Source organism: Mus pahari, chromosome 5 (assembly GCF_900095145.1).
Source record: "Mus pahari chromosome 5, PAHARI_EIJ_v1.1, whole genome shotgun sequence".
NCBI lineage: Eukaryota > Metazoa > Chordata > Mammalia > Rodentia > Muridae > Mus > Mus pahari.
The window spans coordinates 36,199,921-36,225,128 of NC_034594.1; the positions used below are offsets into that span (position 1 = coordinate 36,199,921).

The 25,208-nt window shown below is 42.3% G+C and overlaps 1 protein-coding gene across 5 annotated transcripts in view; it reads right to left on the minus strand.

Annotated features, from left to right (window-relative positions):
* Positions 1-25,208, minus strand: part of Satb2 (SATB homeobox 2) — a 179,284-nt gene that overhangs the window by 33,033 nt on the left and 121,043 nt on the right. For all 5 annotated transcript variants that reach the window (XM_021197607.2, XM_029538578.1, XM_021197606.2 and 2 more), the window contains 3 exons: positions 18,893-19,105; positions 14,565-14,720; positions 1,649-1,846 (listed from right to left, as the gene is read on the minus strand). In XM_021197607.2, the coding sequence (XP_021053266.1) occupies positions 1,649-1,846; positions 14,565-14,720; positions 18,893-19,105 (567 nt within the window). The remainder of the gene's footprint in view (positions 1-1,648; positions 1,847-14,564; positions 14,721-18,892; positions 19,106-25,208) is intronic.

Here is a 25,208-nt window from a genome sequence, read left to right on the forward strand (position 1 = left end):
ACTCAGAAATCCACCTGCCTCTGCCTCCCTAGTGCTGGGATTAAAGGCATGCGCCACCACACCCAGCGGTGGAATGTCTACTCTTGCTATGCTTAGCCAGTACTGAAAAATACAGAATGGTGCTTCCAATGACAGGGAACTTCTCTGAAGTGTTTGAATCGGTTTATTTTCTAAAATAGAAGGTTGGTAAATTCTACTGAGCTCTCTTTAATTTGAATAAATTAAAAGTCTGAAAGCCACTGCTCTGTGTGACTCAGGACACTGGTCTAATTATCTGTAGGGATGTTCCTTGCTGTTTGGATGAAGCCCTGGCCAGGAACAAATCAGAGTAGGGAGAAAAGAGAGTAAGCATTGTGGTCCAGCCTCCCTGAGTAAGTGGTTCTGCTGTTTACTGACCCTGCATCCTCCTGCCTATCTACCTGGGTTCACTGAGAACTTTGTAAACACTGCCTCAAGGAATCCATGAGTCAGAGCACAACTCTGACCAGAGAAATGGACGTGTAAAAGCACGACAGTTTTGGCTGAGATGCCAACACTGATAAATTGAGATCTGATGGGGCCCCTTTACTTCTGGCTACTCTCCAGGCACATAGTATGGAGCAAAGAGAGGAGAGCCAGACAGCTGAGGGGCTACTCCTCCACATCCTTCATCTTTCTTCTATTTTTTTCTGTGTCATAAACTGTACCTCGCCAGCCTTCCTTCACTACCATCTTCTCTCATAGTCTTTACACACCTGTGCCCACACACATGTTCCGACTCAGCTTTACTCTTCTACACAGAAACTAAGTCCGAGAGAGGTCTTACACGATCCCCTTTGTTACAGTCAAAATTTCTGTTACTGGGCTGCAGGGCCAAACCTATTGATGTGCCAAATTCTACCAATGTAGAATACACTAGTTAATACTTGTTGAAAGTGGTATTAGATTCAGAAGGAGACCAGGAGCTCAGTTATTTCCAAAATAAATACTTGTTTCAATGAAATTGGAAAACTAACCCAACAAAGCATGCTACCCAAATAAGGAAGACTTGGAAAAGTGGGAACTGGAAACAGAAAAGGTTTATCTGGAAATTCTGAGGATCTAGCACAGTTTCTCTCAGGGAGTCGGTGAGAGTTAAAGGTAGTCCTTGGGTCAGAAGGCTATTTCTTTGCTTTGCCCCAACAAATATTCCCTGAAGAATTTTAGATCAAAATTTACTTCGGATTTTCTTTAGAAAACAAACTGATGGGCCAGCAACTCAGAGGGTGAAGGCATTTGATGCCAAGGCCAGAGCTTTAAGTTGGATTCCCAGGGCCCAGATAGTAGAAGGCAAGAATTGATTTCTGCAAGTTTTCCTTTGATCTCCACTCTGTGTGTGTGTGTGTATGTGTGTGTGTGTGTGTGTGTGTGTGTGCATATATGTAGATGTACATATACACAAGTAAATAAAAGTTAGAAAATAATAGGAGAATCTGATGGACACTCTGTTTAATTATCTGAGCGACCTGCTGTCAGGAGAGCCATTGGCATGGAGTTCCTGGTCATTTTCTTCAGGTGTAAGCACACACACAGTTCCTGCTGTGACCTCCTCTCATGATACTCTCCCAGACCCTGAGCAGCTGCTGCCAGCAGAAAGCTTCTCTAAGACTGGGGCTGGGGAGACACTGACCTGCACAGGCTCAGGTGGGAGCTGGACCACATGCTGCATGCGTTCACTGTGGTGATGTCGAGATTCCTCCTCATAGATCACATCCCGCTCATGTTGGGGAAGATTCAGGAAACGGCGGATGGTGCAGAGATTCTCCCAAAGGGTGCGATTTTCTGGGCTAGGGTTCTCCTTCCAACGAAGCAGTTCACAAAGCCAGCCCTGGAGGGAAGAAGATGGTGGGAGTTAGGACTGCAGGGTGTAGAGCAGCTTTGTGGGCCTAGACTCCAAGTCAAATGCCGTCCCCAAACCATGTTTTTATGTCAGAGTTATCCCCACCAATGGTAGAAGCTACTGAAATGGGCCAACTCTTAAATCCAACCAATGATCATGTTGATACTTAGGCCAATGATCAAGAGTCTTCACATGTTTTGTTTTTACTTTTTACATCATCATCATCATCATCATCATCACCGTTATTTTGAGCTAAGCCCAGGCTAACCTCAGATTCATAGTAGAGTCAAGGATAACCTTCAATTCCTGATCCTTTTGTCTACAACTCCCAAGTACTGGGATTACAGGCTTGTGCTGTAATGTCTGTTTATAGGCTGGAGAGGCCTGGAGATCAAACTCAGGACTTCCCACATGCTAGGCAAGCATTCTACCAACTGGGCTATATCCCCAGCCCCAAGGATCCTTATTCCTATTGAAATGTCTTAACACATTCCTATAGAATACATTCCCAATGAATTTTGTAACAATCCATATAATAGAATCTTCTAGGTATACAAGTGAGATTAGAGTTACACCTTCTCCAAAAAAGGATATTTTTGATTTTCAGCCATAATTTTTTTTTACAAATTATCCAACTGGTTAGTGTTCTACTCTAAGAAGAGAGAAGAGACAAACAGGCATATACTATGAGATGGCAAATTAAAAGAAAGAAAAAAAAAAAAGCATGACTTGGGTGCCAATAGCACTACATCTTCCAGGCAGTTAATGTTCTTCTCATCATTAGTAACCCTGCTAATCGAAGCACCGGCCTCGGCTAGAGTCAAAACCCAAGGTGCATTTGCTTCATCTGTGGACACACTGGGCTCAGAGCCCCCTTAGCCACACCTGCAGGAAGGGAGACAGGGGTCAGCCTACACCTGCAAGCGCCCTGTCCCAGCTCTGCCAGCCGGATGTTCCCTCTCTTACAACTGCACAAGGAAGGAAATGCAATGCAAATGATGGCTTATATGAAAATAATACAGAGGCTGTCAACATCGCTCACTGACTCGTGTCAAAATATTTTACCCAGTAGCTTTCTAACCCATCACTTCCAAGCTACGTCGCTAATTTTAAAACCAAGAACTGTCCCACAATTCATCTCTTGCAAAAGGGTAGAAATTTTTTTTTCTTAAAAGGTGCATAAACACAACTGACTTTGTGAGAAACAAATCCCAAGTCTCCACATACTCTCCATCATCACTTGTGAGCCAACGAAAGCTCCTGACATGCATTGTAAAAACCCCATATAATATCATAAGCTGTTGTTTGTCTAACTCTCCACTGTGTCTTCTGCCTTTACCCAAAAAAAAGGCAAGATTTGATTATCTCCGCTGCATCAGCCAAGACAGCAACACCAGCTGTTCTCATTGTGCAGCCTCCTCCTCGCGGCCTCCATGTTAATAACCTGATCATTCCATTTTCCCCTTCAACTGCCGGCTGCAGCACCGAGAGGAGACAAAAACCCAGGCCTGTGTGCAGCAGCTGTGGGCACTGAACTGTGAAGCCACCGGGGATTTATAAACTAATCTGTAACACAACACTGCCTTGTTTTTACAAGTGAGAGGCCACATTTGCGCAGACCTGATCTTTTCTTGCAATAAACTGGGAGCTTGGGAGAGTTAGAGAGTTAGGAAGAATGAAAACAAGGTATCTTACCACTTGCTTGCAAATGTTTTTTCCAAGTACTTCTATAGCCCTTCCCCACCCCCCACAACTCAAGAGACAGGTAATGGTTAATTTTCAAGTGCCATGCACATGAAAAATGAAGATAAATTTTTATCACTACCAGAAAATAAATTATATTTTAATAAAAATCTCCTGGTCCCAAAGTGTTTTCTCAGGGGTTCTTTATACAAAGGAAAGAATTCTTGAGATGGAAAATAAGCCATCTGTGGAAAAATTAAGCTCCCATTTCTGTGTCTTTTCACAGATCTGAATTAAGTCTCTAGTGAACTCTTTCAAATGTTTCAAACAGGTATGTTTAACATCTCCCAGGGGAGGCAATAGCATGGAGACCAATCACTGAATGGAAAATAAAAACAAAAACCTACATCTGTTAAAAGATGAAGTTCTGAGATAGCCAGACCTTAAGAAGACAGCACCTGCTGGTCGGCTTCAAGGATGAGCATTGCATTGTGGGAAGCCACAGCTTGAAGGAAGACAGGTGACAGCTGAGTGGTATCTCCACTTATGACACTTGGAATGTCTCGCACAACATCCATTGCCACGTTTGATTTATATGCGCTGTTATAATCTGTGCTCATTACACTCACTTAGAACTCACTCTAGGCTTGTTATGGACTGCGTGCTATCTGCCATCGGTCTTTAAGAAGCGTAGTGCTCGATTTGCCCACTGACATGCAAGGTCTTGACCTTGAAGCTATTAGGGAGTGGATTAGACACAAGTGTGATCATGTGTACAGACATAAGCAAACCAAATTAATTTCTGGCATAAGGAAGTCGCCAACAAGGCCCTGTTCTTAGGGCAGCAGAACTTCCTCAAATCCCTGATGGGCTGAGCTAATGGCATGTTTAAGGGAACCTAGTTTGGAAGATGAAGCACATTCATGGTATTTAGAGGGTTATTAATCAAGTTTCCCCACAAAGTGTTTGCTTGGCTGATCAGATTAAGGGAGGGAGTCTTCAACAGTGCACCCCCACCACAGCAGGCCCCAAGAAATCTGTGATACTTCACAGCCTTGGCCATATTGCACCATGTGTACCCAGCTGCTTCAATAATTAGCTTATGAATGTATCAGCTGGTTCTGTGATTTTTATAAATAATAACTAACCCACAGAGCAGAAAGCTTGTTGAGAGCCCGCACTAGTACATAGTGGTAAGGAGCTCCTAACTGTAATTTGCTCTACAAAATGCTGATATTCCCACCAGCAGGACTCCTGTGATGCCATTTATAAATATTTATTTCTTATCTGCAATGGCAGTGCATTCTTTGGCCAATGTTCTTCTCAGTGGCCATGATTTGCTATCTCCTCACTTGCTCCCTCTGCACATTTGCATGCTAGCCTTCCTCCTCACCTCCCATCCCACCCAGCATCTTTTTGTTTATGCTATCCCTCCAGGAGGCCATTTGGACACTGGCTCCTTTTTCTTAATAGGGCCTCATATTTGCTTGTCTAGTGGCCAGTGATCGTGTAAAGAAGTGTCGTGCTCTTGCATGAACACATCCATACCTGTGTAACTGTGAGAGAACCCATCACAGAAGAAATAAAGGGTCCCTATGTTGGGGTTTGTTTTTTTTTTCATTTATATAATTTTTGCATACCATCCAAGAAAGTTTTGCAGTATCAGGCAAAAAAAAAAAGTGTAAATGTCAAATAAAACAGTGACAGATGACTGTATTCTCTATTGAATAGCACTGTTTCTGTCATGCATGTTCAATGGGAACTCATGAATTATTAATAAACAAATCTCCTTTTTCTGTTAAAAATCTCAAGTAGGTTTTTTGTTGTTGTTCCCTGTGTGTTGTGTGGAACATTCCTGAAGTATTTTCATTTTCAAACACTAACACAGTTCATCTGATCTCCAGCGTCCAGCAGCTCCTTCCTGTCCTCTGTGGCTTCCCTCTTATTTTAAGTCTGATCTGATTTTAAGTTCTGATTATAGAGATTAGCTGAATATTCAGGCAGAATATTATAGTCTAATAAACTGGGATTCTATGAGTTTCAAGGGTGTGAGCATGGGCTCAGAATGGCAGATAGCACTAAGACTTGCAACCCTGAGATCTGACTTCTCAGTTCTTGCCCTGCTCTGAAATGGACAATCCTAGAGTAAGTGGCTGCTCTGTGGAAAATCCGGAGTATTAAAGGGGAGCCTCACAAAAACAATGGTGTCTCCTGGTTCTTATCTCAAGGATCTGTTATCTCATTCCTGTCATAAACAGCAGACAGTAATTAGCTGTCAGAGTTCAAAAATACAAGGAAGAAACGACCTTGACCAATTGGCTAGTAAACGTGTGAGGAAGTACCAATTGGTCAAGGCCAGCTTCACTACTGAAGCTATACTGACACCATGACCACTGTCACAATATGCACCACAAAAGACAGACTGTCATTCAGAAGGTGGTCTTGGCCCAAATGCATAACCTCAGCCAAATGATGGGGGGGGGGGGGGAAAGCACACAAATTGAAACCAAGAGAATAATCAGTCAGTACTCTTCCGATGAGGCACAGCCATAAAAGACGAGGGAAGATGGAGGAAGAGTTACAGAGTAAAGACTAACAAAAGTCACCAACCAGATCTGGACATCCAAGAAAAAAGATGTGAGCAGAGGAACTAAGGCAACGGGATCACACTGTCCATGTGAGAACTGCTAATTTCCTGGTTTAGCTAATTGCACCGCTACAAAATTTCTCTATGGTGATGGACAATGTCAGCATTAAGGGGTAAGGATGATAGACAATAGCAGCATTAGTTCTATGCTTTTTGCTTTAAACATTGCTGTGTCCAAAATGAGTTTTAAAAGTTTAAAAGCTTCCAGAGAGCACTAGAACCTACATATTGAAAATATACATGAAGCCCATGAATATGATTCCAGAGAATGCATCTTTACAGTGGGACCCGGTGGGGGGGGCAGCAGTTCAAAGACTGATTCCTGGCAACCAACAGTTAATGAGTGCCTAAACACTCAGAAAATAAGCAAATGGTATTTATTAACATTATATTTTAGCCATCTCTTCAGTCTCTTAAGCAAATTCCCCTTGGTAGCAAAAACAAGTCTGATGGCCCTCTCTAACTCTGCAGGTGAGGTGACAGTCACACTGGTCAAGGTTTTGTTTGTTTACAATCCACATGTCCCAGAGAGTTGGATGCCAATCTGAATTTACTAAGCAAATCATGTAAATGTATTAGGACTCTGTACTACTTGAAAAAATATCCCACATTTTTTTTTTTTTTTTTTTGGAAAACAAGTAACTCTCGTCTATCTTTCAGAAAAGAGGGCTTTATTGAGGAATTGCAGGAAGGAGACCGCTGGAGGAGGTGACAGTAAGGACCTCAAGCTGCTGCTGCTTGCCCATCCCTCAACAATTCCCCAGGTGACCTTATTATCCAGGCACAGTGAACTGCCCAGTCCCTGCAGACATTTGGTATATGCACATTACCATCTCCTCGCTTTGCCATGCTACCCTCTTAGCTGTAATACCTCCTGCCCAGATCAATCATCCCTGGGGATACTGTTCTTCAAGGCTCACCTAATCTCCTATGAATACTTTTTTCTCACTCCTGTCTGAGCTGCAAGCCCTTTGCATACTCGCTCACTGAGTGATGCGTGTTATGTTAGGTGTCGGTGTGTCTGATGTGCCTTCATCTGCAGGCCTGGCCTCTTCTCGATGGGAGTAAATGACAAGGCCAGGCTTCTTGATCTACTCTCCTCTGAACAGAGTTCTCCTCCTTGCATACAGCAGGTGCTATGCAGATGCTAGTCAGACTGAACTGGCACTGCTGGGTTATACAGAAAGTAGCACATGGGGACTATTTTGTCACCTCAAAGTCAGTTTGTTGAAGAGGAACACCAACTTCCAAAAGCCCTGAAAAGGGCTATTTGCCCATCTCTAATATGTGAACATCTCATCTTAATGCTATATAGCCTCTGAGAGCTACTGAAGGCATTTAAACTGTTAAGATAGAGAATCAACTCTTCTTTGGTTTCCTGTCACACTTTTTTCTATTTAGCATGGAGTCCTTGGGGGGGTGGGGTAGTGTATGACAAAGTCAAATACACCATTTAGCCTGGATACCATTTTTGTTCACATTGAGACCGTGCTGTTGCATATTAAAGAAAACGCACATGACCTGAGAGTGAAGCATGTTCTGCCTGAGCTGTATTGTTTGGGGTTGTCTAAAAAGAATGACATACATCACTAACACCAAACCGACCATTTAACAAGCTGGTCTTATTCTCTTGAGCACCTTCTATGTGGGCACTGGTGAGAACTTTCTGTTACTGCTCACGTAGGGGTCCTTAGAGTTTGCCTGGGTCAAAACTAAATGGAAACTGACAATGTCTATTTCGGTTTTTAACTACCACAGGCTGAGAATGTTCAAATTACCAAGGCATTTATAGAACATTAACAAGGCCTAGCTTGAGTGGGAACTCATCAGGTATGAGTTTGAATTTAATCTCTAAACTTTGGGTCTAAGTACCACTGGAGATGGAGGGGACCCCAGAGGACAGGGACCATGGAGTCCTGTCCATGGTACTGAAATGCCTGTGTATGGCTTTGCTCATTTTCCTGTTTCTTGACATTGGTTAGGACTCTCACTTCTACCACTCATCAGGTCCCCTTCTTTACAACAAAGCAATAATATTCCAGCACTGGGGAGGCAGAGGGAGACAAGTGGCAGGTCTTAAGCCAGTCTGGATTTTGCTTCAAAAAGTATTCTTGGTTTATGGCTTGCTCTAGTCTCCAGCAAAAGAAGGTAAAGTGATCCCCCCTCTGCGCCGCTAGTGAAGAAGGCTGGGAGATCCAGAAGGGAGGACCTGTCATGGTGATGTTCCCTCTTCCTGATGTGTCTGGGAGAGAGCTGGTGAGTGAACTCCAGCTACTGAACAGGAAGCTGCACCACCCTTCTGCCCCTACTAGGAACTCTAATGAATGGGAAACTCAGCAAGTGAACAGTTCCTTGGAATGACTCAAGCTTCTTGCCGCAGAAATCTAACAGGCCATTTCCTCACCCACATCTTCAATACAGAAAATGTCAGCATATGTAACCAAAAGGGAATGTTTTCTGAGTTTCTTAAAGGAAAATTCGTATTATTAACCACAGACAGTTCGCTTTCTAAATGGAAGCACAGAAAGTCCCCAAACAAACTTGTGTAACTGTGGAAGGATTTCTCTTCAGCTGGTTGAGACTCTCCTCAAGTGTGAAATGAGCCAGATAGTATTCTGCTCTTGTTTCTTCGTCACTGAATTCTCTTTTCATGAATCCAATAAGTGTCTATTAAAATAAATAACCCCCCTAATGATTCAAGATAACCTAATCAAGAAAGCTGAAATAGATAAGAGGCTAAATACGGGGGAGACCTGTCAAGGACTTCAACGAGTCTCTGCTGGGGATGTCATCTAAACCTGAAAAAGGGAATGTACTCAGTACTTGGTTACAGTTCAAGGTTAATTACGTTTTACCTTGCTTGAAGTGAGTGAGTGCTGCTATTTCTAGTGTCCACAATTGTATACTAAGTCCTAAGCTGAGTCCTCATGGGGATCAATTTTCAGCTTTCTCTGGGCTGCCTTAAGCATATCTCTCGCATTTCTGTGGATGTGTTTACAAAGATTGAGTCTGTAATTGAGAGTAATGAAAATTTTGCCTTAAAACGATTCTTTAACTTCTGCTGTGCAGGGCTTAAATCAAGAGGGGACTGCATAAAAATGTGTCACCTCTACTGCCACAGGTCCGTGGGGATGTGCTCAATTCCCTGGAGGTTTACTTTGCTGCTTTGTTTAAATGTATACACATACACATGTACACATGGGTACACATACGTGAAAAGCCATTCATATGTGTACAAAATAAATGTGAAACCTTGTGGTCTCCATTCATACTAGAAACATATTAATAGGAAAATGAACCTTACTACAATATTAAACAATAAATAACCGTGATGTTCCTACCTCCTTACCTCAGGCTACTTCAGGTTCCTACTCTAGCAGAAGTGCTAAACTGTATGCTAAGCAAACTTCCTCCAGAACCTAGGAAAGCAGGGGCATGTGTGAGACTCGTGCTAGGTGAGAGCAAGGACTGTATGGAGCGAAGCTAACAAGTAGTGCACAATTTGAAGGGAGTATGGCTGCCAGTGGATGCTAAATCACGTGGTGTACCCTAGGTCCTTAGCTTGCTTCCTCCTCCTTGTCCTGGCCCTGCGAAAATAACACATAAAACAGTTTCCATGGCTGGAAGCACTGCCAGATACCCTTGTTCTTCTCTGGAAGAACCATGGCAGGGCTCACACCTCAGAGAAGTCCCTTTAACAGGGAAGCCAGAGTAGCTTCAAAGTCACACCCAAGTTTCCAAAGGAACCATACCATAAACAGGCAAAATATGTCAACTCAAAATATAGAAAGAAAAAAAAGGGTTAAATACCAATACCAACTTTAATGACATCCCAATTTTGAGAAATTCATTAAGTACTGTGACCAACTTCCATTGATATCTAGTTAACAATGCCAGTAGTCAACAAGAAGACCAAATAAACAAAAACTAGTTTTATATCATAAAACAGATGGGGACGGAGAAGACAATTCTTTATTATGAGGTTGCTATTAAAACAAACCCACGGGGAATGTTTGCTGATGCTCCACAGCATTCCTTCAGGTTTTGCCAAAAGAGGGAAAGACTGGCAACCAGAGACCCACACTGATGTGCAGGCAATCCTGTGCTCACTGCCCACATGCTGCGGTTTCAAGGACCACTTCCAGGGACTGTCCCAAAGGCCCTTCTGGACAGGCAGAGCACACTCAGTTTTAGCCTACTTCTGCTGAGGGTAAGTGACACAACAAAACCAGGAGTCATCCACCTTCTGGCTGTGCTTCCTGGCATTTCCCATACCACAGAAATCAGCACAGCCACATATTTATTTCCAACATCCTCCTAAGGATGCTACCCTCCAAATGTGACGTTAAAATAATGTTAAATCATTTCTTTTAAATATATACAAAATGGCAACAGTTTGATCTCATGCAGCATAAGGAATAAAGGCTAAGAAACTCCAATAGTGAAACTAAAGAAAACAATTTATATTTTATAAGTTTACTTTCCCATATGGAGATCTTGCCTTTATTAGATACCTTATAACATAGCTTTTCAAATCTACACTACTGAAAGCAATAGATACAATCCATATAATCCCTATCAAAACCCCAATGGTTAGTGTGTGGAGTGTAGCTCAGTGGCAGATAACCTCCTTGACATGCCTGAGACCTCAAGTCAATCTCTGGTACCAGGAAACAGACAAACAAAAATTCCATTTATATTCCTCACAGAAATAGAGATGAATTCTCTATTTGTAAGGAACTACAAAAGTCCCCTAAAGAGCCAAAGGTCAGAGACATCATACTTCTTGATTTAAAATTATACTACAGGAGCCGAGGCGCTATCTCAGTGATAAAGCACTTGCCTGTCACACACAGGACCAGAGGTTGATCCCCAGCACCTCCAACAATCAACTTTTGTTACACAGCTAGTAGTCAGAATTTCAGAATGTGGCTGTAAACACAAACACATGGGCTGAAGGAACAGAACAGAGGAGGGCTTGGAACTAACTAAATCCAGATGTACAAAACTGACATTTCAACTAGGATACCAAAAGACACAATGGGGATATGGAAGTTTAGTGGAATGAGGATCAAAAGTTCAAGGCCAGCTATGTACCAACCAACCAACCAATCATTAAAAAATGTTCCAGAAAACTGGATCTTCATATCTAGAAGAATGAGATTTGCCACATAAAAATCCACTCAAATTGGTGGGGGAAAGACCCAAATCTAAGACAAGAAACAGGCAAGTCAAATTATAATTTGTTAATCTGTTAGTTGAAAATTCAGAACACACATTTTTAATGGAAATGCGGTAATAAGGTTTACAGGTCTATATAGAGAACTAGTGCATATGAAGCACAGAGCACACAGAAACCCACTTACATGAGAGCAGACACACTAGAATCACTCGCATGCAGAACACAGGTTTCGTGACGCTATGACGGTAGAACCTTTCACTGTACCCAGAAACTCTTTTCTCTCTAGCTATAGAGAGCTCAGCATCTCGTCTTCTCTGCTCTTGCAGTGGAGAGAAGACCCTCTTAATCCTGCATCCTCCTGTCCTCTTGCATGGGGATGAAGATCCTCCCACCTCTGTCTGGCTATAGCTGCAGAGCTCCCAGGCCTGATAAGGTGTGGGTAACAGGGAGACACTCCCCCCCCCCCTCAGGAGTCTTCAAACCAGGGCCATTTCACCAACACCTCTGGGTCGGCTGTTTGTTTCCAGATCACCTCCTTTGCTTTATCCCAGCAGCCTGGATCCTTCACTTCCCTGCGTACAGGGTAGTGGTCAACACTATCTTTAATAACTGATTGCAGCCAATTCACAACAAGTGTGAATGGGTCTACTAGAGGATGCTTGAGTTGTATTTAAAGTTAATTTCTAATGAAGTGGAGGACTGAGACCTATATCTAAGCTTCAGGGCTCTCAGTCTCCTCCAGTTCTTAAGAGTTCTTAATCAACAACTTCACTAATTTGATCTCTACATGATCAGAAAGCCCTGGAGAGGCCTTAGCCTCCTCAGTCACCCTGAGAACTCCCAAGCCCAGTGAGAAAAATAACGAAATGGCATGGTTAAGGAAAGGAAGCAGGGAAAGCTTTGTTCTCTCATCTCTCACAACCCAAAGATATGTGTGTACATCTTGGGGAGGTGAGATCTGGCCAGGAGTCATTGCTGCCCTGGAAACAGACATTAAATATCTGTAGCAAATCAAACAACTGAGTCTGCTGTTGGGTGACTGCTGGTGCTTCCACTCGGAGTATCTTCTATGCTGAACTGGCTCTATAGCTATCTTATTTGGCAGTCCCTTTTTTGTTTGTTTGTTTGTTTGCTTGCTTGCTTGTTAAGAAACATCATTCCTGAAATACTTGTCTGGTCAGCTATTTGAAATATGGTTCTCTGCCCAAAAATTAAAAAGAGACCATTCTTCTGAGGAAACAGAGAGACTTCAAAGTGTCTCACCCCCACACATGCTCAATTTCATCCTTTGGAATATTCAGAACTACTTTTCCAGATTCTATGAAATCAGGACTTCTGATTTCTCGGGGAGCCCTCAAAATTGTTAACAGCCAGCTGGCAAACAACAGCTCTCAAACAGCCACCTAAATTGATATGGGGAGGCTGGAGGCCTGGCTGCTCCCAACAGCCACAGCGCCATGCCAATGAGAAGCTTGTGTGCCCTCCAATCTAGGTTTCAGCCTCTGGTCTTCAGTTTATTCTTATGAAAGAAGGCCCAAGTAAAACTGTGAAATGGGTGTCAGCACACAGAGGGTCAGGCCTGCAAAGTCACTGGTGCAGCTCTTACCCCCACTGCACATTCACACATATGCCCCTTATTACCTGCTGGAAAACCATTAAATGCACAGTAGTTTTGCCAAGTGGCGTTAGCATTTAACAACTTCTTCGTTTAACAGTTCCAGCTCTCATTATATTTTGCCATGTGGTACATGGGATTTGTGTGTGTTTAACAGTTTAGGAAGGTTCTGTGGTGTTTTCTCTTCATGGATTTTCATTCTGTGGTTAGACATAGATCTTAGCAAACTCAGTTCCCTAGTTTCGTTGATGTCTCCACTCCTCTCTCTTCCTCTTACTCTCTAGCCTTTCTTCTCTCTCCCCCTTTCTCCTTTGTCTCCTTTTTCCCTCCTCTGGTCTTTCTCTCTCTCTCTCTCTCTCTCTCTCTCTCTCTCTCTCTCTCTCTCTCTCTTCACTAAAAACTGAAAGTAAGATACTGTAAAACTGCAGGTCAAAAAAAGAGGTTAATATGTAAACAATTAGTCTAAATATACTAAATATGACATTTATCATTTTAAGGACTTAATTTTTATTGAACTCTTTCTTGCTTAATAAAAATGTGACAACCAATAAGTTAGTACTACAGCGCTCAGGAGTAGCTCAGTACCATGTAATATTTAGTAGTAACTATAGCATACAACAGATCTGTCAGGGAGGGGGCACAGACCATTTGACCATTTGCATATGTAGGAATGAAAGCATTTGTCATGCAAAGCACAGTGGAAGTCAAGCTCAAAATCAAAGGCTCCCAAAATTAAGCTGCAGCTAACTTCTATTTCCTCTGCCCTATAGTAATCCTTTATCTATGGGATAAAGAGGAGTGCCCTTGAGCAGACCAAAGGCAGTAGCTGCCCCCTTAAACAGGCAGCGGGAAGATCCCATCAAAGATCCCATCAACTGGTGCTGCTTTCAGAACGGAAGCCACCACACATCTGTGTGCTGGGTCCCCTGAGCATCGCACTCCCTGCAGCTCTGATGCTGAACACTTTTACTGGATAAGCATCTATGTTTTTCTGCTAAAAGATTTTAGCACTTATTCTGGAACCCCCACGTGTGTTTTCTCCTGGAAAAACAACTGTATTCAATACGTGAAAGAAACACCTGACAGTCACACTGTGTCTCTGGGGCTAGGCAAAAGTGGTTATTATAGCAGACTCAACCCTTCCCCTGCTGGGAATAGGAAGGTGATGAGCCCTAGTTAAACGTGGTCTCAAGGAAGGGGCTGTTATGCACAGGCTACATTTTTTTTTTTTAATTAAAAAAATTGCTTCCCGAGGAAGAGAAAAAAAAATTTTTCAATGAGCGTCGGAAGCTTTGGATAAAGGAAAAAATATTTTAATCCTTATTCTTTAATATCAAATACTTATTTATTTAAGAGAATAAAGCCAGGTTCTGGCATTGTCTCTCCTCTGAACTCCGATGGGAGTTCCAGCAAAGCCATGGGGCAGAAGGCAGAACACGATGGGCTCCCCAGGGGTTATTACTGTTATTATTATTATAAAAACAGATGTGTTTTTATTGGAGGGGAAGGAGAGCAGTCCCAACCCTCCATTTTGCTCTTTAAAAAAACAAAACAAAAAACAACAAAAACCCCCACTCACCTGACTTTTGTTTGCAGCCACCTTGGCAAACAGGGCTTGAGACACCTTGGCTCTTTTCATCTCCTGTTGGATCTCGTCATAAATGGCAGCTGTGATGTTGACGTTGGCGCCGTCCACCTTAATAGGGAGGTCTGTTGTCGGTGTCGAGGTTTTGGCCTACCAAGAGACCATGAAAATAATAATTTAAAAAGTGCTGCATTCAGAGCGACCATCTGTGCAGAAATTATCAGAGGGTTTCAGTCAGCTGATGCCAAACCACATTAGCTACAGAGGGGCACTTCCTGTCCATTATTCTAATCAGGTTAATTGTGATTGGAAATAATTGCAATGCATTCCTATAGGACATACAGAATCCTGTCAGCTCTTGCTTCCCCTCACAGTAGCCTGGTAGCTCACAGGTAGGAAGGCAACCCTGAGCACACCATAGTATGACATCTATCTACAAGCAAGCACACAGAACACACTCACCTTTTTCTTTGTAAAACATGACACACCTTACAGAAGAGCCAATTCTCCAAGAAAAAAAAAAACCCTGAGTAAATGGGTAGAGGTCTCTAAATAATAAATTATTACTCAATTTAATGCACTCCCACGAGTACCTCTCGCTCTTTATTAAGGCTTCATGTATGTTATTTGAGTATGTGCGGCTCCTGTCATTATCGTCATTATGCTACCTAGACAGTCACCTAATTTCACCTAGGAAATCACTGGAAATGAAACAAAATTTCATTTCATACAATTCGGCTTCAGATGCCTTCCACGAGCAGCTTTCATTTCCTTAAACTCATATTGTGGTTTCATGCATTCTGCCGTGTGCGTTTTAATCGAATGATTTCCCATTAGCTTCAGAGACAAATGAAGGACAACCCAGAAGGTGTCGTGCTTGCTGGGGTAGCAATATCCTAAACTCTCCCACTCAACCTGGTCCAAAAGACTGCCAGAGAGGCCATGCATGCTTAGTCTGATCCCTAAGCTGCTGACCTGGAAGGTCCAAGCAGATTTCCTAACCCTGGCAACACAACTCAGGGACAAGTCAGTCCCACCCTGGGGTACACAGGCATTGCTGACTAAATGGGCCTAAGTTTGGTTCTTTTTGCCCTCACTCACTCTAAAATCCCATGACAAGAATGATGTCTGTAAATCACAACTCTCTCTGTGTTGGTGCCCTGAGCTGCACCTCCCCTAGGCTGGCACTATGCAGGTTGGATGGAAGACAGCTTGCAGGTGGGACATGGCCGACTTGTGCAAGGATGTCATAAGCCTGACCTGCCTGCTCTAGGTTCCCATGGAGGCTTGGCTTCCTCAGAGAGCATGATGGCACTTACCATCTTCCTTTGCCCTCCTTACCCCAACTTCTTTACTAGCTACTGCCAAGTCAGAGTGACTGTACCTTATCGACTTCTGTGTGCCAGGCTCTCTAGGAAGACTACTAACTTCTGTTTTATCTTGTAGCTCTTATAAAAATCCAGTAGTGTGTTATGTGAATTTTTATTTGCAGGTAAAAGAGCTGAAATGACAGAGGTCTTAACTTGGTATAAAGGCCATGCAAAAGTAAGGGTGTTCAATGAATGCCTTGAACTCAGAGCCTCGGGTCTACTATGCTACTCCATTTCCATGTATCCTCTTCCCACAATAACTCAATCCTCTAGATTCGTTTTTTTCTAATCAAACAATGTACCTCACCTACTGCACACTCCTTGCTAAGAGAATGGTAGACAATTTCTCAACTGTTGTTCATTGTCGAGGTGTACCTCAGTGCTTAAATCTTCACTTGAACACTTAGGGCTAAAACACAGTGGTAACTATGGTGCATGGGTAAGATTCTGAATTCTGACATCAATAAGACTACAGTTCAAATTCCCACTCTACTGCGCAGTCATGTGAACTCACTTACACGAGCTGTTTAGCCCAGAGAAGCCTGTTTCCTCACTGGAAACACAAGAATGTCACCACAAACCAGCAGTGGCGGAATTCATGCAGAATGCTCACAGTATTTGCTGTGCCACCAGGGTGAGGGAGTAAAGGACTATTCTCACCCCATGCCATGTTACCAAGGACACTGAAGATACTGGCCACTGAAGAATGACGAGGAAACACTAGAGGTTTAATTTAAAAACCAGTAACATCTTCAATGAATTGATAAACGGATAATAAGGTGTTGGAGGATTCTGGAAAGTGATTTGTTTAAAACTGCTGGCGTGTACAAAGATGCTCCTCCAAATGAGGATGGTGTGGTTCCCACTCACATCCACCCTCAAACAAGAGATCTGTAGAAATTTGCATCATTTTTTTCCAGTTACAAGACACGGTGTCATGCTGGCCTTGAACTTGCTTTGTAACTACTGAACATGAAATTATTGTCCTCCCACCTCCAACTAAGTGCCCAGACAGCAGGCACTTAGCATCACCATTTTCTGTTGCTGTTGTTTGTACAAAGCATCTTTATTATTGAGATATGTCAGAGAGAATTTTAACTACATAGACACATAGGTATGCATGAAATGTTGAAAGTTTCAAATAACTTTCTTTTCCTAATCTTCAGCGACAGATACAGAATAAAATGGTAATTAATGTACAAGTGTGGTTCTAGGATTATAATCCTCAAAAGTATGTCTGAATATTTCATATGTATTTTCAGATACAAAAAAAGCAGTAAAATTAAATGTACAACTTCCTGTACTTATCCATAAAGGAAATTTTATCTAGGAAATTTCAAGATTGGATCCTAACTCAGACAAGGAAAACGCCCTAATGTGAAAACATGTTAAGCTACTCGGGCTCTGGAAGTGATCAGGTCTTTGGAAAGGTGCCGATGATACAATCTTGTTAGAAAAATATTACAAAGACAATGAAAACAAAACAAACTGACCTGAGCCATTTTCTAACAAGTACAAGTGGCCTTCTTCCAAGAGAGCTGCTTGGGGGGTGGGCAGGGGGGGGGAATGATACAGAGTAGGAAGTGTGACTGGACTTTCCAATAATGGCTAAACAGCCTTTTAAACGTTGTAAAAGTACTACTGAATTTACTAGCAGTCAATATTAATGCAAATTGTCAATGTCCTAACAACAGTTCACTGTGTACTCTTTGATATTTAAAGAGAAATAAACTAAAAGGCTTGCTTGCAGCTGTCCTAAGTAAGTAATCAAGACATTAACTGTACGACTCATAATTTACAAGTAAAACAATTTGGCAGGGTGTGACACAAGGTGATCCAGGATTGCAAATCTACTGTAGGGTGCTAAAATAGAGTCAAGATATGTGGGAAGAAAATAACAATATACTGGAGAAGGCCCTAATACTCCTACCAGAATAAAATACTAATTCTGTGTTTAGTCAGCTTCTTGGAACTTATCAGAAAGCAAACTGAGAACTAAACTATAGTTTCTCAGCAAAGCAACCTTTGATTTTAATATACCGAGTTTCAGTTTTGCACAAATAGGTGTGAACCAATTAACCTTTGGCTTGGAGAACCATCACTCAGAATGTATGCAACCCAGAGAACCAGAGAGTGAAATGGTTTTATCTATGTCAACTTAGGGGGAGTAGGGAGTAAGTGGAGATGAGCAGCTTACGTCTGAACTGGAAGTGTGCCCTGCCTACTGTGAGCTCTGATCACTTCAGAAGTATGCAGCAGATAGGGAGGCCAGAAATTCCCAAATCCTAGAGTGACAAAAACTGAGGCCCCCTGTTACCAGGACCCATCGCTTTGGCCCAGCTACTGCACCCACACACACAGAACTTTTCCACCGTGTTTCTTAAAAAAAAAAAAAAGAAAGAAAAGAAAGAAAGAAAAAGAAAATTTTCTTATTTTATTGTTACTGGGGGTCTGGGTGGCGTAGGTGCACATGAGTGCAGGATCCCCCTGGAGTTGGAGTTACAAAGATGATAATCAATCTTAATCGCAGAGCCATCTCTCCAGCCCTCCATTTTATCTTTCTGAATTGCTCACAGCATCATCTGAACTGCTGTTTCTTGCCCTCAACCACACCTCCACCCCTAGAAAAATAAACAAGCAATATAAGGAAAATAAAGTAGTTGTTATACAAACCAACCCCCACAGGAACCCCACTTCTTCTTCTTCTGAAACTATAAAATAGACAGGAACTCACCTCCTACTCTTGCCCTGTCCCCTCACCTGCTTATGTGGGAGAATGGGATTATCCTAAAGAGAAGGGAATAACACCCCTCCACAGCACAGGATTACCTCATGATACAGCCAGAGGTTACATCCTTTGACCTGTTCAATGACGTTTCTTGGTTTTCAAGGAAAAACAGGCTGTCCATGAAGCAAGAGTGAAGTATGTGAAGTGTGGAGCAGATAGCTCACCTGTGGGGTTCGGGAGGAGCTGGGACTGCTAGAGGCAGAGGAGACCATGCTCACATTGGGGTTCATGCTCCGCTCTCGCTCATCCTGGTAAATGCGATCACGTTCCACTTCAGGCAGGTTGAGGAAGTTCTGCATGGCCCTCAGGTTTACTAGAAGAGACTGGGACGCAGTCCTGGGATCTTCCTCCTTACGCAGTATCTCTGACAGTAAGCCCTGGTAGAGTGGGGAAAAAATAGGCAAAGTCACGGCTACGGATTCGCGGGCATGGTTTCCGCCTTCCTCACCAACTGCCCCTCTGTTTGTTTGGCACAGCCAGCTTGAGAGGAGAGGATATCAGGAACATGCCTAATTCCTTAGGGAGGAGTCTGTATGAATGCGCCCCCTTTCCGGGGCTGTGCCTTATTTTAGGACTTCTATTCTGCCACCTCATCATCACTGTAATAATCCTATGTGCGCCAATGCCAGCGAGCAAGGTAGGCGCTCAGGAGGAAATATGGAGCTGCAATTACCACCAGGTGCCTCCAGCAAGTATTTCAGGAGCTGTTAGAACTCTCTCTGCTTGAAACTGGGAACTCTTGGCAGTCCTGCTTAGCTTTACGAATCTGCCAAGTTTGGTAAATTTAGTTCCGACATTTAAACAGCATGGGAGATTTACATCGATTTAAAAAAAATAATAAAAAATAAAAGTTTGGCTGAATTTCTGTATGGCCGGACACTGGCCTAAGGTAAAGGGAGGTGGAGAATAGAAAGCAATCATAAACTGTCAACACTGATAACTTCCCAGCCTTCATACACAGCAGCTATGCTTTCATAGGTACCATGAGGCACCCCAGACTTTTGTGGGGTACCCACATGGGAAGCTCTAATGAAAATGTGGCTACATTAGCTAGGGACCGGGACATGCTCTAACTGTAGTGCCGATAGGCTCTTATGTCCTGATCGACTCCATGATTTCTGAATTTGTGACTCAACTAAATAAGGGGTTCTAAAAGCAGGGTTTTTGTGTACTCTAGTGACACAGAATTCACAAAAGTGTTGTCGATGCTCTAGTAAAGCGGCATGGCCTAAGAGGACAGCAGGAGATGAGCTGGAGAAACAGCTCCTAACATCCAGGCTTGGCCCTGTTAGAGTCAAGTAACCCTTCACAGGGGTTGCCCATCAGGTATCCTGCAGGTGAGATATTTACATCACAATTCATAACAGGTGCAAAATTACAGTAATGAAGTAGCAACAAAGATAATTTTATGGATAGAGTCGCCACACCATGTGAAACTATTAAAGGGTTGAGCCATTAGGAAAGTTAAGAACCACTGAGCTAGAGCGATATTAAGACAGAGGCAGATCCATTACTGTCGCACGCACTTGTTGGGTTATCACACAGAAGCATCATTTCATAGTCTCAGCTTTTATCCTTTTGCAGGGCACTCACTTTTACAGTGAGATGAGGGTTTACGACTGTTTCTCCAAGAAGAGATGCTAATCCTGTACTCTGAGCGCACGGGCAAGCCGAAGTCACGAAAAGTCACTTCTATGAACTGTGGTAAAGCTCTGCATGTGCCAATGATGCTTTGCACTGAGGGAAATTAATATAAGTGCAGGAGATGCAGCTCACATACAAAACAGCAGTGGCTGTAAGGAGAATTATCCTCTGGCTGGACAGAAGTTTCATACTAATTAGTATATTGTACCGTAGTATGGCAACTACCATTTATAGGGAGGCATATCACACAGTTACCAACAACCAAGGAAGTATAATCATCATTCAGAACACCACCCAGAGGCTGGAAAGATGGCTCAGTGGGTAAAAGCACTTGCCTGATGACCTAGGTTTGATTCTTGGGGCTTACATGGTAGGTGGAGAGAAGTGACTCATGCAACCATGTGCACATGCATGCACATGCATGGGTGTGCACACAACATACCATACACATTCAGAGAGACACATAAATAACCTAGTTTTGGAAATCATACAAAATGACTATACTGCAAGGAAGCTACCGACAGTGTGCCATCTGCTAGCTCTGAATGTAGAGGTCACTACTGTGATTAGAGGAATCCTAACACCTGGGATAAGAGCCTACACAAACATTGCTAGGAAGCACGTGGTGTTTGCTTGAGGTCAGAATGAGAATAGGAATAAAATATACCACATAATGAAGCTAGAAGAAAGCTAGAGAGTGTGTGTGTGTGTTGTCTATGTGTATGCATGCATGTGTGGCGGAGGAGGGAGCTGTGTGCTAGTTAGTATGTGGGCATGCACATATGTGCTCAAGGAAAGAGCAAGGTAGGTGGTATGTGTAAAAATATCCTACTGCTGAAATGATTAGAGGAAAATCCAGATCTCACGGCATGCTTTTAGGAGCAACAAGTGAGGCACTTGTCTTCCAGTAAAGTGTGCATTCCATGAATCAATTCTCCCGAAATTAAGAGTCACTTGTGCCTTGGGTCACCCTGCTTCCCATTTTAACTGAGCAACCTGAAATGTTCATAATGGATTTGCTTCAAAGATTTTTTTTTAAACATCTCTGAATTAATATGAAGAAAGGAAGTGGATTTTAAATTGCTCCCAATTTCCAAAGTCAATAAGACAGTAAGATTGATACTCTCTGAGCTTTCTCTCATAATGAACCATGAACAGAAAGAACGAGTTGGTTTTCTCTCTCCTCCCCAGCCTTTCTCCTTTCTGTCTCCTCTACCCACCTTCAAGATTGTAATAAAGGAATTTTAGGGTCATCATGGAGATACTCACTATGATTATAAATCAAAATATCTTTAAAGGTAGAGTTTAACTTAGTCTTTCTCCATAAAATTATGGAGTCACATATTGTATTATAGCAAAGGCTCTTACATATGAGATAGTGATATAAAATACTACTGTTCTAATATACCATATCTAAAAACTATGCAGGTTCCCCCCAAAAAACAAACAAACGAAGATGTCATTAAAATTACTGAGTGATGTTTTTTATTTGTTTCTTGAGTTTACTTTATGATTTTACTTTAAAACTGCATAGGGTCCTTTCCTTGTTCTACATCGGTCGCATTCTAGAAAGCCTTCTAGAAAAATTCACTCATCTCTCATATAGAGCACCCTTGAAGATGGCTGCTGGTCAACATCACTGCTGAAGCAAAAGACAGACAGACAAACAGACAGCATTTGGATTTTAAGTGGCTGGTGGAATATATTCCTTCTGTCAAGTAATATACCTAATTGTAGACACAGTCTCAAATGAACAAACTTGGCCAGTATCACCTTCATACACAGCTTCTAGAAAATTATAACATTGCTCCGAATCCCTTACCCCAACTTTGGGCCATAGTCCCAAAGTGCATTCTTTCCACTTGGGACATTTTCACTGGTAAGTGACTAACTATAGTGAACAAGATCTTAGCTGTTTGGTTTTGTTTTTTTTTCACTTTGGCTACTTTCACTTTGATTTTTTCACTTTGTGTCCATTTAATTGCTGTAAAGTATGATTTTAAAGGCGTGGTGTAAATTCTGCAGGCATACATGTGAAGTGAATCCAGTTTGTTGGAAATCATCACACACCACACCCCCCCACACACACACAAAAACACACATACACCACACACCCCAACCCAATCCACCACCCACTAATTATCAAGATGAGTAAATGTTTATCATATTGAATCTGTCTTGAATGGAACATAAATTAATAATTTATCTCACATCAATATTTCTAAAGCCTTTGCTACTATGTCATCTGGCATTCTAATTATCAACCTGCTAAGCAGGAGGTGTCATTTGGACAGTGCCATTATGTAGCCTGAGATATAGAAAATGTGGTGGGGCTCCTGGGCTCTGGAAGAAAAAAAAAATGCACTCCTATCAATAGGAAAGTCATGAAAGGGAATTAATAAATTAACCAGGATAATGCTTATTAAACTTTCATATCAGTAATCATATTAAAATATACTGCCAGTAGTGAATAAAGTGGCCACTAAGTATTTGCCTCATTTTGGCAACAGAACCTTTTCCAGGGAGACATAATAACAGTTTCCTCAGAAAGTCTACTTTCATAAGACAAGGAAATATGTTGCCTGCAAGGGCACAGGTAATACAATGTGCACATACCAGGCCACATTAGTTCCTGGGTTCAAAAATCACTGGAGAAAAAAAAAAAGGTTTGGGCAAAGAGAGCCTTGAGGGGGCTTTCCACTGGCTCGCCAATGGGGAGTTTACAAGCTTTGCAGACCATTGCTATGACCAGCAGAGGATAGATGGCTTGAGAAGGAACTCACTAAAATTAAGATAATTCAAAGTACAAAATGACAATCTGTAAATGTAATCTGGCTTGCCTGATGATACATGCCATCTTCAGATAAAAGGAAGAAACTAGCCGGGCAGTGGTGGTGCACGCCTTTAATCCCAGCACTTGGGAAGCAGAGGCAGGAAGATTTCTGAATTAGAGGCCAGCTTGGTCTACTGAGTGAGTTCCAGGACAGCCAGGGCTACACAGAGAAACCCTGTCTCAGAAAACCAGAAAAAAAAGAAGAAGAAGAAGAAGAAGAAGAAGAAGAAGAAGAAGAAGAAGAAGAAGAAGAAGAAGAAGAAGAAGAAGAAGAAGAAGAAGAAGNAAGAAGAAGAAGAAGAAGAAGAAGAAGAAGAAGAAGAAGAAGAAGAAGAAGAAGAAGAAGAAGAAGAAGAAGAAGAAGAAGAAGAGGAAGAGGAAGAAACTGAGTTGATTTTTAAAGCAAAAGAAATCATGTTTATTCAACATTCCTAAGTAAAACTGGATGAACTTCATTTTCCATCACTGAACTTTCAGTTTCAATACTTCATCAACTGATACAATGTTTCCTTATATTGTGTTCAGGATACATGTTGACACTCATAAAGGTGTGATACACATTTTAGTGACTGACTTTCAAGCTCCACACAAGCCTTATCACCTTCTTACTGATAGTTGACAGAATAGCTTTCAATCCTGAAGAGAACATGAACCTGCATGGACTAGGTCTTAGGTTTAAGTACTGTGCAGATCCCCATTGAGCAAGTCATGACTGGTTGGATCTGAACAGTTAGTCTTCATATGTAGTTTTCAAGTTCTGGGTACCTTTCTACAGTTAGGCTACACAGATCACAGAAAAGAAAATTATGGAAACACTAAGCCAGATATCGTCCCTCAACTGTTGAGGAAACCCCCAAACCCACCATAATTGTCCTGAAGAACAAAAGCTCCATTAATTCTTTTCTCATTTATGATTTGGTTTAAAAAATCAGGGGAAGGGTAAAAAGACAAAAAGAAAAAGATCCCGCTTCCACAGAGCTCTGTGCATGGTGGGAGCAAGTTTTTATAGGAGCACGTTGGAAAAGGCGTTGACTGTGGTTGTACTTATTAGCACACCGGTGGTCCTGGCATTTAGGAGGAAGAGCAAGGTTGTGAGGTCAAGGCTATCCCTGGGTCATGCATTGAGACCCTGTCCCAAATAGGAACAAGGGAAGAAAGGGAAACAGAAAGAGAAATGGGGAAGGGAGCATGTGGGAGGAGTGGAAAGAGGAGAGGGGGTGTTAGGAGATGAGAGGGAAACAGGAAAAAAGGAAAAAATGACAACTGCCATCAATTCAGAATCATACCGCTAGTGCCATCTTGGTTAAAAATAAGATGAATTGCTAACTGTGGGACTGGAGGGGCGGGTTTTGTGGAGGTGGGGAAATAGGGTCTGACTGAATCTTTAAATATGAGTAGCACCTGCAGGGAGAGATAATGGTACAGCCAGGAAGGGGAAAGACAGCAGAGGAATATCTGAAAGAAAAGATGCCATGCTTTTTCCAGACAACCATGGGAAGTGTGCTTCCTTAGCTGTAAAACTGACATAGTGGTCTAAGACCTTCTGAAGGGCCAATCACCATGCGCATTATTAATAAGATCTGGAGGTGCTGGTGTGCACACACACCAAGCAGCACACACTGCCCCCCAAATGAAGTGATGTTAGATAATATGCTCTGCCTTTTTGTCACCTGCAACAAATTAGGCTTTCAATATGCAAAACATCTTCCTTCCAGAAAAACAAATGATCATGATGCCACTTAATTGTAATTTAATGAGGCATAATTTATTTTTTAAAGTGATATACACCAGGTGTGTAGGGGGATGTGGAGGAGCCAAAACCTGGTGTTTGTCTAAGAATCAAAGTAGCTGGAGGCCTTTCCATCCCTATAAATTACATATGTGGCTGCTTGTGGCCATTGAAATGGGAGACAAAAGGCCAGGGGGAGGGGTGGTGCACGCCTTTAATCTCAGCACTTGGGAGGTAGAGGCAGGTGGATTTCTGAGTTCGAGGCCAGCCTGGT